The sequence below is a fragment of the Arvicola amphibius genome, chromosome 4, assembly GCF_903992535.2.
Source record: "Arvicola amphibius chromosome 4, mArvAmp1.2, whole genome shotgun sequence".
Classification (NCBI taxonomy): domain Eukaryota; kingdom Metazoa; phylum Chordata; class Mammalia; order Rodentia; family Cricetidae; genus Arvicola; species Arvicola amphibius.
The window spans coordinates 47288579-47303563 of record NC_052050.1 but is presented as its reverse complement, the minus strand read 5'-3'; the positions used below and the strand labels follow the sequence as shown (position 1 = coordinate 47303563).

General features: G+C 37.7%; 1 protein-coding gene across 1 annotated transcript; it reads right to left on the bottom strand.

Annotated features, from left to right (window-relative positions):
- Positions 1-933, bottom strand: LOC119812006 (olfactory receptor 4C12-like). Its single transcript, XM_038326298.1, has one exon. The coding sequence runs from the start codon at positions 931-933 to the stop codon at positions 1-3; it is 933 nt and encodes a 310-aa protein (XP_038182226.1).
- Between the last annotated feature and the right edge of the window lie 14052 nt (positions 934-14985).

The window sequence follows — 14985 nt, the reverse complement described above, 5'->3', positions numbered from 1 at the left end:
TTAATTGTTATCTGAATTCACATTTTTTTTCCTCCAGAGCTTCCTTATTGCATTTTTTACCTCAGAATTCCTGAGGGTATAGATTAAAGGATTCAGCAGAGGAGCCACCATAGTATAAAAGACAGCAACAGCTTTATCAATTGGCAAAGTGGTTACTGGGCGTAAATACACGAATATGCAAGGAATAAAAGACAAAATCACAACTGTAATATGAGACACACAGGTAGAAAGGGCTTTGTGCCTGCCTTCCAAGCTATAGTTCTTTAGAGAGCGTAAGATGATCACATAGGAGCCCATCAAGAGGAGGAAGTTAAATAGGCAGATGAACCCACTGTTGGCGGCAACAAAGAGACCAAGGGTATGTGTATCCATGCACACAAGTTCCAACAGTGGGTACAAGTCACACATAAAATGGTCTATGATGTTGGGGCCACAGAAGGGCAGCCAGACTGTAAAAAGGATCTGAATAGTTGCATGGAGAAACCCTCCGGTCCAGGCCACTCCCACCAAGAGAATGCACAGCTTGTAGTTCATGATGGTCATATAGTGCAGAGGTTTGCAGATGGCCACATAGCGGTCATAGGCCATCACTGTCAAGAGAATGATCTCAGTTGCACCAAAAATGTGCTCTGCATAGACTTGCACCATGCATCCATTAAAGGAGATGACTTTGTTCTCTTGAAGGGAGTCCACAATCAGCTTCGGGGCTGAAGAGGAAGTGTAAATCATATCTATCAAAGAAAGATGGCTCAGGAAGAAGTACATGGGGGAACTCAAAGCCCTGCTGTGGATGATGGTGACCACAATGAGCAGGTTGCCTGAAATTGTTACCATGTACAGAACCAAAAATGTCACGAACACTACTTTCTGCACTTGGGGGTTCTGTGTGAGACCTATCAAGATGAATTCAGTCACGTTCCTTTTATTCTCCATCTGTGTAGTGTAGATATTTGTTTTTGAACCAGAAAGTGTTATTTTTACCTTTAGGAAAAAAGAATCAAAATAAATATTCCAAAAATTCAGTATTTCCATCACTCTATTGTTTCAAAAATGAGGTCCTGTTTTCCCAAATTTTGTAGAAGTATAAACCTCAAGCCTTTTCTTATTTGATTTTTTTAGTCTCTTATTTTCTCAACCTCAACTGTATTCTTTTAAGACACAGAACATCAAGAAAAAAGGAATCAAATTTATTGGGGTCAAAGGAGCAATTGCAAACTTGATTTTTTTCTCCAGAAGAATGGAACATTATAATCATTAGAAGCAATTGTTTTAGAAATTAAAAAGATCTAGAACTGTATATGAAATAGGTGAATTAGAACTATAAAATAGGTTTTACCCTACTCATAATTATGTAAAAATGCCAGAGGTAAAAGTTAGTGATAATGTCCATAGAATCAATATTAAAAGACTTTGTGTTTTGAATGTTTATTTCAAGAATAAAAATTAAAATGGAGTATTTCCCATAAAATTGTATATAGATTTAATTTCACAAATATTTATATGAGTTCCCTTTTCTTTGCATCCTTACTAGAAAGGTGGCACTGGAGGATATTATGTTAAGTGAAACAAGCCAAAAAGTATCACATGTTCTGTCCCATAAATGAGTAATAAAATTAAAGTCAATATAAAGGTAGAACAGTGATTCCTAAAACATGAGAATGATAGTTAACATGTCCCCAAACACTGTCAATTAGAAGGATAATACTGGTGTGTGCTCTACAGTGTAATTGATAAGAAGAGGGAAAAATGATGCTGATTTAATCACTGTATACTGAGTACATATGTTGAAATATCACATTGGGCCCCACACTGTAAAAATTTGGAAAATAAATAAATGTACATACTTAGGATATTTAACTCAGGATCTGAGATTATGGATATCTTTTTTCTTTTTAAATTTTAATTATTTTATAAATTTCTTAATATTCTATTACTAATTTTAGGATTAAAAATAAGTATAACTTCTATGTTTTCCTTGGAGTCCTATAATCGAATACATGAACATTTAAGTTGAGTAAATTATGAGGTATTAACAGAGGAAATTGAGTCATGCCAGCACAGGAAGCATCGTAACATGATTCAAGTAATATACTATGCTTATAAAATTGTAATTACCAATTTATAAAATGCCTTGAAGATTAGAACAAAGAGATTGCCATGAATGTCCCCCAGAATACCTAGCATTATCATGGGTGTAATCTTTCTTTTTTCTTAAATTTTTTTTACAATATATTTTGATCATTTTTTTCTTCTTTCCCCAACTCCAACAAGATCCTCCTCCTCTCCTTCCTAACCATCAACTTTCTGTTCTCTCTTTAAACAAACAAAAAGCAAAGAAGCAAAAACAAAACACAACCCCCAAAACAAAACTAAAACCAAAAGGAGTTAGTTCTTGAGAGAATCAGCAATGAACTAATATAGTTTCCTAAATTATAGAATGCATATGCCAAAATCATACTTCATAATCAAAACCATAAATAATCCCAAAGTATAACTCATTCATCATTATTTCAGTAATAGTTCTATTTTTTGCAAAAATTCAAGTAATCTGGATATATTTTAATTCTTTTAAAGTATTCATATCCCCCCCTTTCCCTCACATCACGCAGACACAAAGACAAACTAAACAAATAAGCCATATGTCAAAACTGACGTCTCTAGTGTTCAATGGCTGGTTAAAGGAATAAATGTTTCCTGCTCTGGTTTAAAGACACACACACACACACACACACACATATCAAGAAGAGACTGATCTTCCATAAAAGTAAAGCCTGCAATGGAGAAGCAAAGACATAAATGAAAAACCTCATCTCACACTGAGAAAACCTGGGTACTTATTTCAATTCTTATGCTCAGATATTTGAGCACGAAGCTTTTGCTGTGCTGTATTTTTCCACATTTGTTGCAGCATGTTGAGGCTTACATGTCCTGCACAAGTTTTCTGAGGGATGTCTTTACACTGAGCACTGGTTGTACACTTGTCACTATACTAAGTGATTTGTTTGCTGTATTTCACCTGTTTCTCTCAATAGTGTCAAAATTTTAGATGCCTTTAAATTTGAATTTTAAAGAAAAGAAGACTTACCTAAAGTACCAGTGGTAAAATGTAAAGCCTGTATCCAAACACAGGATGTCTGTCTCTAGCTTTTTATCATTTACTCAGTGCCTGTGTCTCTAATGCATACCAGTTTACTTTGAGGACCAGCATTACCAGAGTTCAAATAATTGAGCTAGTGCCTTAAAGTCACCAGCTGTAGTCATAGGAAATCCTCCACAGTCCTCTGATAAGCTGCAAAAAAAAAAAAAAAAAGCCAGAGTGTAATGAGTTCAGGTCTGCAGCCTGCAAATCTGTAGAGTCGCTCTAAATAAGAATACCTAGTTAACTTGTGCTTTACATGCTTACATATTGTCAAGTTGAGGAGCCAAGGGCCATAGCATGTGAATTTCAATGACAGAGGACAAGAATATCCTAGGTATGCTAAATTCTAAAACTGATGTTTTCTGCCTCTGCAACTCACCTTTCTTAGGATGATACAATATAAATACATACAGGGAAGCAATAGCCCTAAAGGAGAGAGTTTAACTTCCACTTTGTACTTATCAATAACTGCCTTGATTCTTTAAAAAAGCTATATCACATCTTAAGAATATTAAATCCTGTAGTATAGCTAGGACTTTATTCACTGTATCAGAAACATGTCATCCTGGTTAGTTTCACATACAAAGACATTCTATAAGATCAAAATTAAAGGTGTCCTTGATCCTGAGTTTTAGTACAGATATCCATTCATGATTGAAAATATACCCTTCTCTTTCCAAGACAGAATTTTTAATGCATTAACCTTTGAATATTAGCTTCAGTGTTGAAAGTGTTCTTTTGAAAAGAGAGTTTAAAAGAATTCTTCCTCCCATTCTAACCTAGCTTCATGACTGTGAAGGCCATACATCTGTCACAGCTTTACTTTCAAATGAGCATTTTTAAATTCTTAGCTGTATCCAATGTCTATTTGTACTGATATAAGGTGAGATAGATTAATTTTTTGTTGACTCCCATCGTAGTCCTTCCCCTTTCTAAATGGAGATGGAGGAGGAATGGATGGGGGAGTGTAAAAGGGAAATGAGGGGGGGAACAGGAGGAAAGGAGGGAAGGGGAATTGTGGTTGGTATATAAAATAAATGGAAAATTTATTAAGAAAAAAAGAAAAGTACCATTAAAAAGAAAATATGTATGACAAATCACACAAACTTCCATGTACAGATCGCATGTCACATACAGGAAGAAATGTTTGGTGACCCACCCTACTGCTTCATTCTCTTTGTACCATATGTACACAACCTAGATTCCATAAATTGTATTTTCATATATATCTGTATCTATAGTTAGGAGATCAAATATTTGTGTATGATCTCCTGAAATATCTAAAGGTGTCCAAATGTAATGCTTCAGTTCTTTTAGTTGCAAACTCCTTCCAGGGAGAGAAGGAAAATAAGATAAACTAGCTTAAAAATCAGAATTCTAGGTAGCTTACCTTGGCTTCTGGTGCAGTTGAGAGTGTCCAGTGTGTTCAGAAACACAGAGAAATCATCGCATACAGCTGCTTAGACAGCATTTCAGGTAATGTATGCATCTCCAATTATTATTGATTAAATGATACTTTAGCAAGCAGACTGTCAAACAACACAAGCTTCTTCAGATGGATTTAACACATACTTTTGAAGCTCTGATGCCTTTGCAATTCTTTTAAAAATTAAAAGAAAAGATGAAAGAAGGACAAATTCTATGTTGAACTTGAAACTGAAAGTTCTGGAGAAAATATAGAGTATCTTTTGATTTTCTTTTACAAAAACAATTAAAGAACAAGAGACACAAATATTTCTAATCCCTAATTTTGTCAATGACATAAAAAAAACCCCAGCTTATTCTGGTATCATTGTGTATGGAAAGTCTACTGAGGACATTATTATTGAATGAATCTGTCTCACCTTTGCCCTCACAGGAATTAATTATGTATGATTTTTGAAGATTTTATTTTAGGGACAGATATCTTGATGTATTTATTTATAAACAAATCACTGATTAGTTCTTTTCCCTGAAGTTGAAACTAATTTATCAACAGTCTGTATGTCTGGTCCTGGCTAACAGGTGATGAAGTGTGCATCTTAACCCCTTGAGGACCATGAGCTAAGACATGAAGGACTCTCATTACTGTGTGTTTAAGAATCTGGGGTTTTGTTCAGGCTGTGTCCCTGGGGAAGTTTTCTCAGTCTGAGGTCATGTAGAAGAAAGAAATATTTGCTCTTTCAACTGTACTAGAATGTATCTTATTCTGTCCATAGGAATGAATTTTGGAAACTGACACACTTTCAATTGATATGGTTGCTCTCTAGAAAAAGATGCTAAACAAAAGGTAAGAAAGATACTAGTATCAACTTTCCTAGTGTAGAAACCAAAAATCTTTCCTGTTTCTTTGCCTCCCCACTGACACTTTGTTTAGAAGTTTATAGATCTAAGTGACTTTCTTTTCTTTTCTTTTTTTATTTTATTGAGCTATACATTTTTCTCTGTTTCCATCCGTTCCTCTCCCCTCCCCTTCAACCCTCTCTCATGGTTCCCATGCTCCCAGTTTAATCAGGAGATCTTGTCTTTTTCTACTTCCCATGTAGATTAGATCCATGTATGTCTCTCTTAGTGCCCCATTGTTATCTAGGTTCTCTGGGATTGTGATTTGTAGTCTGGTTTTCTTTGCTTTATGTTTAAAAACCACTTATGAGTGAGTATATATGATATTTGTCTTTCTGGTCTGGGTTACCTCACTCAATATGATGTTTTCTAGATCCATGCATTTGCCTGCAAATTTCAAGATGTCATATTTTTTCTGCTATGTAGTACTCCACTGTGTAAATGTACACACACACACACACACACACACAAACACATGATTCCAAATTTCTTCATATATTCTTCACATATTCACCAATTTCTTCCTCAGGACTGTGAAGATTTTCATGACCAAAATTCCCTAACACCTTGAAGACATTTAAGTTTGCAGTTATTCTGCATCCTCAATGACAGGTTCTTGTTTTAGTCATCTATCATAAAAATTTAAATAGCTGGGGCTGGAGAGATGGCTCAGCGGTTAAGAGCATTGTCTGCTCTTCCAAAGGTCCTGAGTTCAATTCCCAGTAACCACATGGTGGCTCACAACCATCTGTAATGAGGTCTGGTGCCCTCTTCTGGCCTTCAGGCATACATCAGAGAGAATATTGTATACATAATAAATAAAAAAATAAATATTTAAAAAAATTTAAATAGCTGTTGTCATTACACATATAGCTGTAGACCGAGAAATACTATTAAGAGCAAAACAAGAACTTTCATGTTTTTATTATAGTTACTAATTTCTGTGTCCTATATTCTTTTTTTTTTTTTTTTTTTTTTTTTTTTTTTTTTTTTTTTTTGGTTTTTCGAGACAGGGTTTCCCTGTAGTTTCTAGAGTCTATCCTGGAACTAGCTCTTGTAGACCAGGCTGGCCTCGAACTCAGAGATCCGCCTGCTTCTGCCTCCCCAGTGCTGGGATTAAAGGTGTGTGCCACCACCGCCGGCTTGTGTCCTTTATTCTATAAATAAGGATTTACATTGACTAATTTTTATATGTCAAAACAACCTTTATTGCTGGAATAAATTCTGCTTATTCATGGCACACAACTTTTATAAACTGCTGAATCTTTTATTATTTTGGGGGGGTCTATTTTCCTAGGCTATTGTAGTTTTCTTTTAGTATCTTTGTTTATTTTGTTCAGATTACTATACTAATCTCCAGAAATGTTCTTTTCATATATTTTTAGAAAGTTGAAGGATAAGAACTTCCTTAGTTATTTCAGTACCATTTCCATTACATTTAATCTGATGTATATCTCATTGCCCTAAGTCACTATTCGCTCCAGAGACAAGACAGAACCTGATATTTCTTGTTCACATCTCTAGCAGAACAGTGGATTTCATTATACTTTTGGCTGATTATTCAGGGTTAAATAGACAAGTGTGTTTTTGAGGAACAATGACCTTTATCATTTAAATTCTTGAACTTATTTAATAATCATAGTCCTTGTGTGCCTCTTTGTAAAGTCCATTTCTGGGGAGACCAAAGCCTTCAAACTTTACTTTCTACTAACCCAGGACTTTGGCAATGAACAGGCTGATCTCAGTATTAATAAATTTAGAGCCTTAGTAAGAGTGGGGTTTTTTAGAATAAACTGTGCCTTGGTTTTTTCTGTTTAGCCTCCTTTGGAATTGGTCTGTTCAATAACCATTTAGGGGCATGTACCCTTGGAGGGTTAAGAATGATCCACCTAGTATAGGCAACCATGTTGGCCTTCCAATATACATCGCTGATTTTTCTAATGGTACCAATAGTTACTTCTTTTCCAATGGTAGTTCCACCTCTAGTTCACCTCCAGAATCAAAAAGAAAGCAAAACTGTGTGGTTTGTTTTAAGAATGACATTATTGCTGCCCTAGTTCCATATGGCCACAACCTCTTCTGCATGGAATGTGCCAACAAGAGCTGTGAACAAAGAATACCATCATGTCCAGTTGCCAGACAGCTGTTGTTACTCAGACAATCCAAATTTTATATATATATATACATATATATATATGTATATATATATACATATATATATATACATATAGACTTGTAAAGGCATGGGTAACATGATACACCCAGTAAACTTATTGGTTTGTATTGGAGGTCCTTCTGTCTTTGTGTTGCTTTTCTTGGTTAATAAATAAAGAAACTACCTTGGCCTGTTGATAGGGCAGAACTTAGGTAGGCAGGGAAGATGGATCTGAATGCAAGGAGAAAGAAGGCAGAGTCAGAGAGATGCCATGTAGCTGCCAGAGTCAGACATGCTGAATCTTTGCCGGTAAGCCACTGCCATGTGACAATATACAGATTAATAGAAATGGGTTAAATTAATTGAGTTAGTCAATAAGAAGCTAGAGCTAATGGGCTAAGCAGTGTTTTAATTAAGACAATTTCTGTGTGATTATTTTAGTTCTGGGTGGCTGGGATGAACAAGTGGCCTCCTCCTACAACTGGGATTAGGCTAAAGTTGTTAGTACACTTATAAAAGGCTGCTATGTTAATACTAAACCTAAGTGGTCTCTTGTCTATTGGTTTGGTTTGAATTATTAATGCTATCTTGTAGACTCAAAGACATAGCTTGTGTAAGAGTTGTTAAAGCCATTTGACTGTGTAACTTATTAGCAAAATGGTGGATACCTGAGACTATAGCAGTGGGTCCAAAGCCTAGCCACATTAAGAGTTTATGGAGGGTGTCTGGCATTACAGATGACTGACACTTCCAGTGCTGCCTTCTTTACACTGCCAGTTTTCACAAAGCAGGTTTGTTTTTTTTTTATTTTACAACAACTTCTGCCTAATTCTGCAGGATTGCAAGTAAGTTCTTAAAGCCTTGTGATTACTTATTTGTAATAATAGGGCTGATAGCAGTTTACTAGGTCACTGGTTATAATTTGGGACAAAAACTGCTACATTGACTTTCATCTCATCCAGAGTACTCAAGGCTGGTGTGTTCAGTGAATCAGGAATACAATTGTCTTGGATTGTAAATTCTTACCCATTGCCTACCTTGGTGAATGTGGAAATAGTCACCTGCATTTTCCCATTTCAGAATGGGCTTTGGGATACACCCATATTGGCTGAAAAATTTGAGAATGAGAACATTGCATTCATTAGTCTGATCAAGCTATTAATATTTAGACTGCAGATCAAAATGTGCCTCATTCTTGGCTCTGTTATCAAACCATTTTTAAAGGATATAATATGAAGAAAAAAACGAGTCCCAACATCCAATAAATGGATGTATCACAGTAACCATATAAGCCTTGCAAAATACTATCCGTAGTATCAGCAAAAAGGTTACTAAAATTTTCCATGGTGATGTTGTCTGCCATATAACTTTCAAGTTTATTATTGTCTTATTAATTAATAAAATATTTACCAGTGTTATGAGGTCTGGTAAACTGTTTCAGGTGTAATAATCTTTATTGTCCAGCAGGTGTCATGGTTGTAGAGGCACAACCAGAGGTAACACAACCAGTTGCACCATGAATAGTCCTGTGCCACTTTGTTTTTCTGCCTTGTTATTAGTTAAATGTTGACAAATATGCTTTGCTTGACAAATTAAAAGCAATTAAATTAATTCTTTACATGGAACAAGGAGCCTGGAACTCAGGATCAGGGAGCACAAACCAGAAGCAGTGCAAGTCATTGTATAGCAAGGAACCAGGTAGTGGAGAATGGGCGCAAGCTTGGGAAATTTCCAAGTCGCCATGCGTACTTAGCTCTGCTGTGGTGGGGTTTTTCCCCCAAAAAAATGCTTAGTAGGTGAAAGCAAGCCAAGCAGGCAGGGATGGGAGATCTGGGCTGTGGATTGTTTGGGTCTTTTAGACTGATCCTCCTGGAAGATGTGAAGTTCAGATCCATGTGGGGTGCCAAATGAAGATGGATGCTAAAAGAAATCCCATACTAGATCAGAATTGAGTATAATAAAGGGTCATTTGTTTAGGGGTAGACTCACAGATCACAGTCCTCTTCTCGAACGGGGAAGCAACCGAATACCACAGCCAGAAGAGAGAGAGAATGTATGCTTTACATTGACATTTATAGTATAAGAGGCCATGCCCAAGTGGGCAGGTAACTTAAAGGCTACTGGCTGTAGGATTTCCTACATCAGACAGCAAAGTTTCTTTGCTGAAGACAATACCTATATTGAATATGGAGATACTGAGATAGTATCTACATAGAGCCTTTACCCCTATGTTTCCAAGAATTAGAACATAAAGTGCTATCTCTAAGAGACTCTTTACTTCCCAATTTTGCACATAATGATTCTTGGGCAGACTGTCTATCATACTCAGTGGAAACTATGAATTTTGAATGTATGGATGGGTACCTGAGCCAAGACTGATTCCTGTTCTGGCTTGTCCAAATCTTATTTTCTCTACTTAAATATTTCATGATGTGTAATTCAGAGTTTTCAAGAATTCTTTTCAAATTACAGGATTTTAAATTCAACTTGTGGTTAGCTACCCATTATTGGCATGATTCAAATCTACTACCTCTAGAGATTAGTGAAGGGAAGCAATATGTTCAAGAGACATTACTTCATTTGAATTTGTTCCAAGTATTATAACAAGCTTAGTTATTAAAATAGCAATGGTAAAAGTCATAGATATATGTCATAAATATAAATTGAAGAGTTAAATCCTGAAAGAGTCTGAAAACTAAATTCTACTCAATCTAGGTATGCCTTTATTTGGTATTTAGTTATTGAGGTACATATTTTTGTCACATTCATTTTTGCTTATAAACATTCATGCGAAGTCTCAGTTTTTGGAAACTTCAATGTACAGGGTTATATTTTGCTAGGAAGAAAAGGGCCTTAGGAAGATTCTACTCAAATTTTTTAAAAACTGAAGGCAACTTCTTCACTTGAGGAAATGTCTTTATCAGTTTCCAAGACCTGAAATCATAGCTTTTGCTTCTTGTTTACCTGACATGTTTATGAGGCACATCGATGCTCTTGTACCTTCTTAAATAGAAGTTCCTTTGAAGAGCTTTACTGATTGAAAAGAGAAAAGGGTTGATAAAATTTTATTAATATGTGTCATTATTAACAATGGGGCAAGGCATGTTAATTTCTACTTAATCAGCTTCTTACATATGCATAAAAATGTAGTATTGTTTTCAAATGAAGACATTTTCCCTGAAAGTAGGAATTTACAATGACACCCTTCACAATAACCACAAATAGCATAAAATATCTTGGAGTAACTCTAACCAAACAAGTGGAAGACTATTATGACAAGAACTTTAAATCTTTGAAGAAAGAAATTGAAGAAGACACAAGAAGGTGGAAAGATTTCCCATGCTCTTGGGTAGGCAGATTTAACATAGAAAAAAGGCAATCTTACCAAAAGCAATCTACAGATTCAATGCAATGCCCATTAAAATTCCAGCAAAATTCTTCACAGACCTTGAAAGAATGGTACTCAACTTCATATGGAAAAGCAAAACACCAACGATAGCCCAAAAAATCCTGTACAATAAAAGAATTTCTGGAAGCATCACAATCCCTGACTTCAAACTCTACTACAGAGCTACAGTACTGAAAATAGCCTGGTATTGGCATAACAACAGACAGGAGGACCAATGGTACTGAATAGAAGACCTGGATATTAATCCACACACCTTCGAATACCTGATTTTTGACAAAGAAGCAAAAAATATCAAATGGAAAAGTGACAGCATATTTAACAAATGGTTCTGGCATAACTGAATATCAACATGTAGAAGAGTGAAAATAGATATATATCTATCGCCATGCACAAAACTCAATTCTAAGTGGATCAAAGACCTCAACATAAAGCCAGCCACACTGAACCTCATAGAAGACAAAGTGGGAAGTACAGTTGAATCCATTGACATGGGAGACCACTTCCTAAATATAACCACAGTAGCACATACACTGAGAGAAGCAACTAATAAATAAGACCTCCTGAAGCCGAAAAGCTCTGTAAAGCAAAGGACACAGTCAACAATACAAAACAACAGCCTACAGCATGGGAAAAGACCTTCATCAACCCCACATCAGTCAGAGGTCTGATCTACAAAATGTACAAAGAACTCAAGAAATTTTGTCATCAAAAGAACAAATAATCCAGTAAAAAAATGAAATACAGATCTAAACAGAGAACTCTCAACATAAGGAATCTAAAATGGCTGATAGACACTTAAGGAAATGTTCAACATCCTTAGTCATCGGAGAAATGCAAATCAAAACAACTCTGAGATTACATCTTACACCTGTAAGAATGGCCAAGATCAAAAACACTGATGACAACTTATGCTGAAGAGGTTGTGAGGAAAAAGTAACACTTCTGCATTGCTGCTGGGAATTCAACCTGGTACAGCCCCTTTTGATGTCAGTGTTACGATTTCTCAGAAAATTAGGAAACAACCTTCCTCAAGATCCAGCAATGCCACTTTTGAGTCTATATCCAAAGGATGCTCAATCGTGCCACAAGAACATGTGCTCAGCTATGTTCATAGCAGTATTGTTTGTCATAGCCAGAACTTGGAAATAACCTAAGTGACACTCGACTGAAGAATGGATAAGATGGCCTTAGTACTGACAGAGCCCCACATTGGAGCACTGAACTGAGCTCCCAAGGTCCTGATGAGGAGCAGAAGGAGAGAGAACATGAGAAAGAAAGTCAGGACCGTGAGGGAACCTCCACCTGGCGATAGATGAAAAAAAATGACTGAGCCCAACATTGGAGCACTGGACTGAGCTCCCAAGGTCCTGATGAGGAGCAGAAGGAGAGAGAACATGAGAAAGAAAGTCAGGAACGTGAGGGGTGCGTTCACTCATGGAGACAGTGGGACAGAACTAATGGGAGATCACCAACTCCAGTTGGAATGGGACTGATGGATCATGCGACCAAACCCGTCTCTCTGAATGTGGCCAACAGTGGGGGCTGACTGAGAAGCAAAGGACAATGGCGCTGGGCTCTGACTCTTCTGCATGGACGGGCTCTGTGGGAGCCTTCTCAGCTTGGATGATCACCTTCCTAGACCTGGGGGGAGTTGGGAGGACCTTGGTCTTAACATAGAGTAGGGAACCCAGATGGCTCCTTGGCCTGGAGAGGGAGGGAGGGGAGGTATGGGTGGAGGGGAGGGGAGGGAAGGGGGAGGAGGAGGGGAGGAAAGGGGGAGAAGGAGGGGAGGAGATGGAAATTTTTAAATATAAAAAAATAAACCATGAAAAAAAAAGAATGGATAAGGAAAATGTGGTACATTTACACAACAGAGTACTACACAGAAGAAAAAAATAACGACATCTTTTTGGATCTGGGTTACCTCACTCAGAATAGTGTTTTCTATTTACATCCATTTGCATGCAAAATTCAAGATGTCATTTTTTTTTACCGCTGAGTAGTATTCTAGCATGTATATATTCCACAGTTTCTTCATCCATTCTTCCACTGAGGGGCATCTAGGTTGTTTCCAGGATCTGGCTATTACAAATAATGCTGCTATGAACATAGTTGAGCAAATGCTTTTGTAGTATGATTGGGCATCTCTTGGGTAGATTCCCAATAGTGGAATTGCTGGGTCCTGGGGTAGGTTGATCCCGAATTTCCTGAGAAACCGCCACACTGCTTTCCAAAGTGGTTGCACAAGTATGCATTCCCACCAGCAATGGATGAGTGTACCCCTTACCCCACAACCTCTCCAGCAAAGGTTATTATTGGTGTTTTGGATTTTAGCCAATCTGACAGGTGTAAGATGATATCTCAAAGTTGTTTTGATTTGCATTTCCCTGATAGCTAGGGAAGTTGAGCATGACCTTAAGTGTCTTTTGGCCGCTTGAACTTCTTCTGTTGAGAATTCTCTGTTCAGTTCAGCGCCCCATTTTTTAATTGGGTTAATTAGCATTTTAAAGTCTAGTCTCTTGAGTTCCTTATATATTTTAGAGATCAAACCTTTGTCAGTTGCAGGGTTGGTGAAGATCTTTTCCCAGTCAGTAGGCTGCCTTTGTGTCTTAGTGACAATGTCCTTTGCTTTACAGAAGCTGCTCAACTTCAGGAGGTCCCATTTATTCAATGTTGCCCTTAATGTCTGTGCAGCTGGGGTAACGCGTAGGAAACGGTCTCCTGTGCCCATTTGTTGTAGAGTACTTCCCACTTTCTCCTCCATCAAGCTCAGTGTGGTCAGATTAATATTGAGGTCTTTAATCCATTTGGACTTGAGTTTTGTGCATGGTGATAGATATGGATCTACTTTCATTCTTCTACAGGTTGACATCCAGTTATGCCAGCACCATTTGTTGAAAATGCCCTCCTTCTTCCACTGTATACTTTTGGCTCCTTTATCAAAAATCAGGTGTTCATAGGTTTGTGGTTTTAGATCTGGGTCTTCTATGCAATTCCATTGGTCAACTTCTCTGTTTTTATGCCAATACCAAGCTGTTTTCAATACTGTAGCTCTGTAATAGAGCCTGAAGTCAGGGATGGTAATGCCTCCAGAAGTACCTTTATTGTATAAGATTTTTTTGGCTATCCTGGGTTTCTTGTTCTTCCATATAAAGTTGATTATTGTCCTCTCAATATCTGTGAAGAACATAGGATGTACTCACTCATAATCGCTTTCTAGCCATAATTAAAGGACATCGAGCCTATAATTTGGATCCTTGAGAAGATAATAAGAAGGTGAACCCCCCCAAAAAGATATAGTAATCCTCCTGGATATTGGAAGTAGACACGATCACCAGGCAAAAATTGGGATCTTGAGGGTTGGGCGAGACGCGGCCAAGGGAAGATGGGGAGAGAAAAGCGTGAAGGGGAGAATGGGGGGAGCTCGGAGGAATGGGATGCTTGGGATACAGGAAGGATGGCTATGGGAGCAGGGAAGCATATATCTTAATTTAGGGAGCCATCTGAGGGTTGTCAAGAGACTTGACCCTAGAGGGGTTCCCAGGTTTCCAGGGAGACTCACCCAGTTAGTTCCTTGGGCAGCTGAGGAGAGGGAGCCTGAAAAGGCCAGTTCCTATAGCCATACTGATGAATTTCTTGCATATCACCATAGAACCTCCACCTGGCGATAGATGAAGAAAATGACTGAGCCCCACATTGGAGCACCGGACTGAGCTCCCAAGGTCCTGATGAGGAGCAGAAGGAGAGAGAACATGAGAAAGAAAGTCAGGACCGTGAGGGAAGCGTTCACCCATGGAGACAGTGGGACAGAACTAAGGGGAGATCACCAACTCCAGTTGGAATGGGAATGATGGAACATGCGACCTAACCGGACTCTCTGAATGTGGCCGATGGTGGAGGCTGACTGAGAAGCCAGGGACAATGGCGATGGGCTTGGATTCTACGGTGTGGATGGGCTCT

What these genes read in the sequence shown, in the direction of transcription:
- LOC119812006 (XM_038326298.1), bottom strand. Translation starts at nt 933, where the DNA reads ATGGAGAATAAAAGGAACGTGACTGAATTCATCTTGATAGGTCTCACA.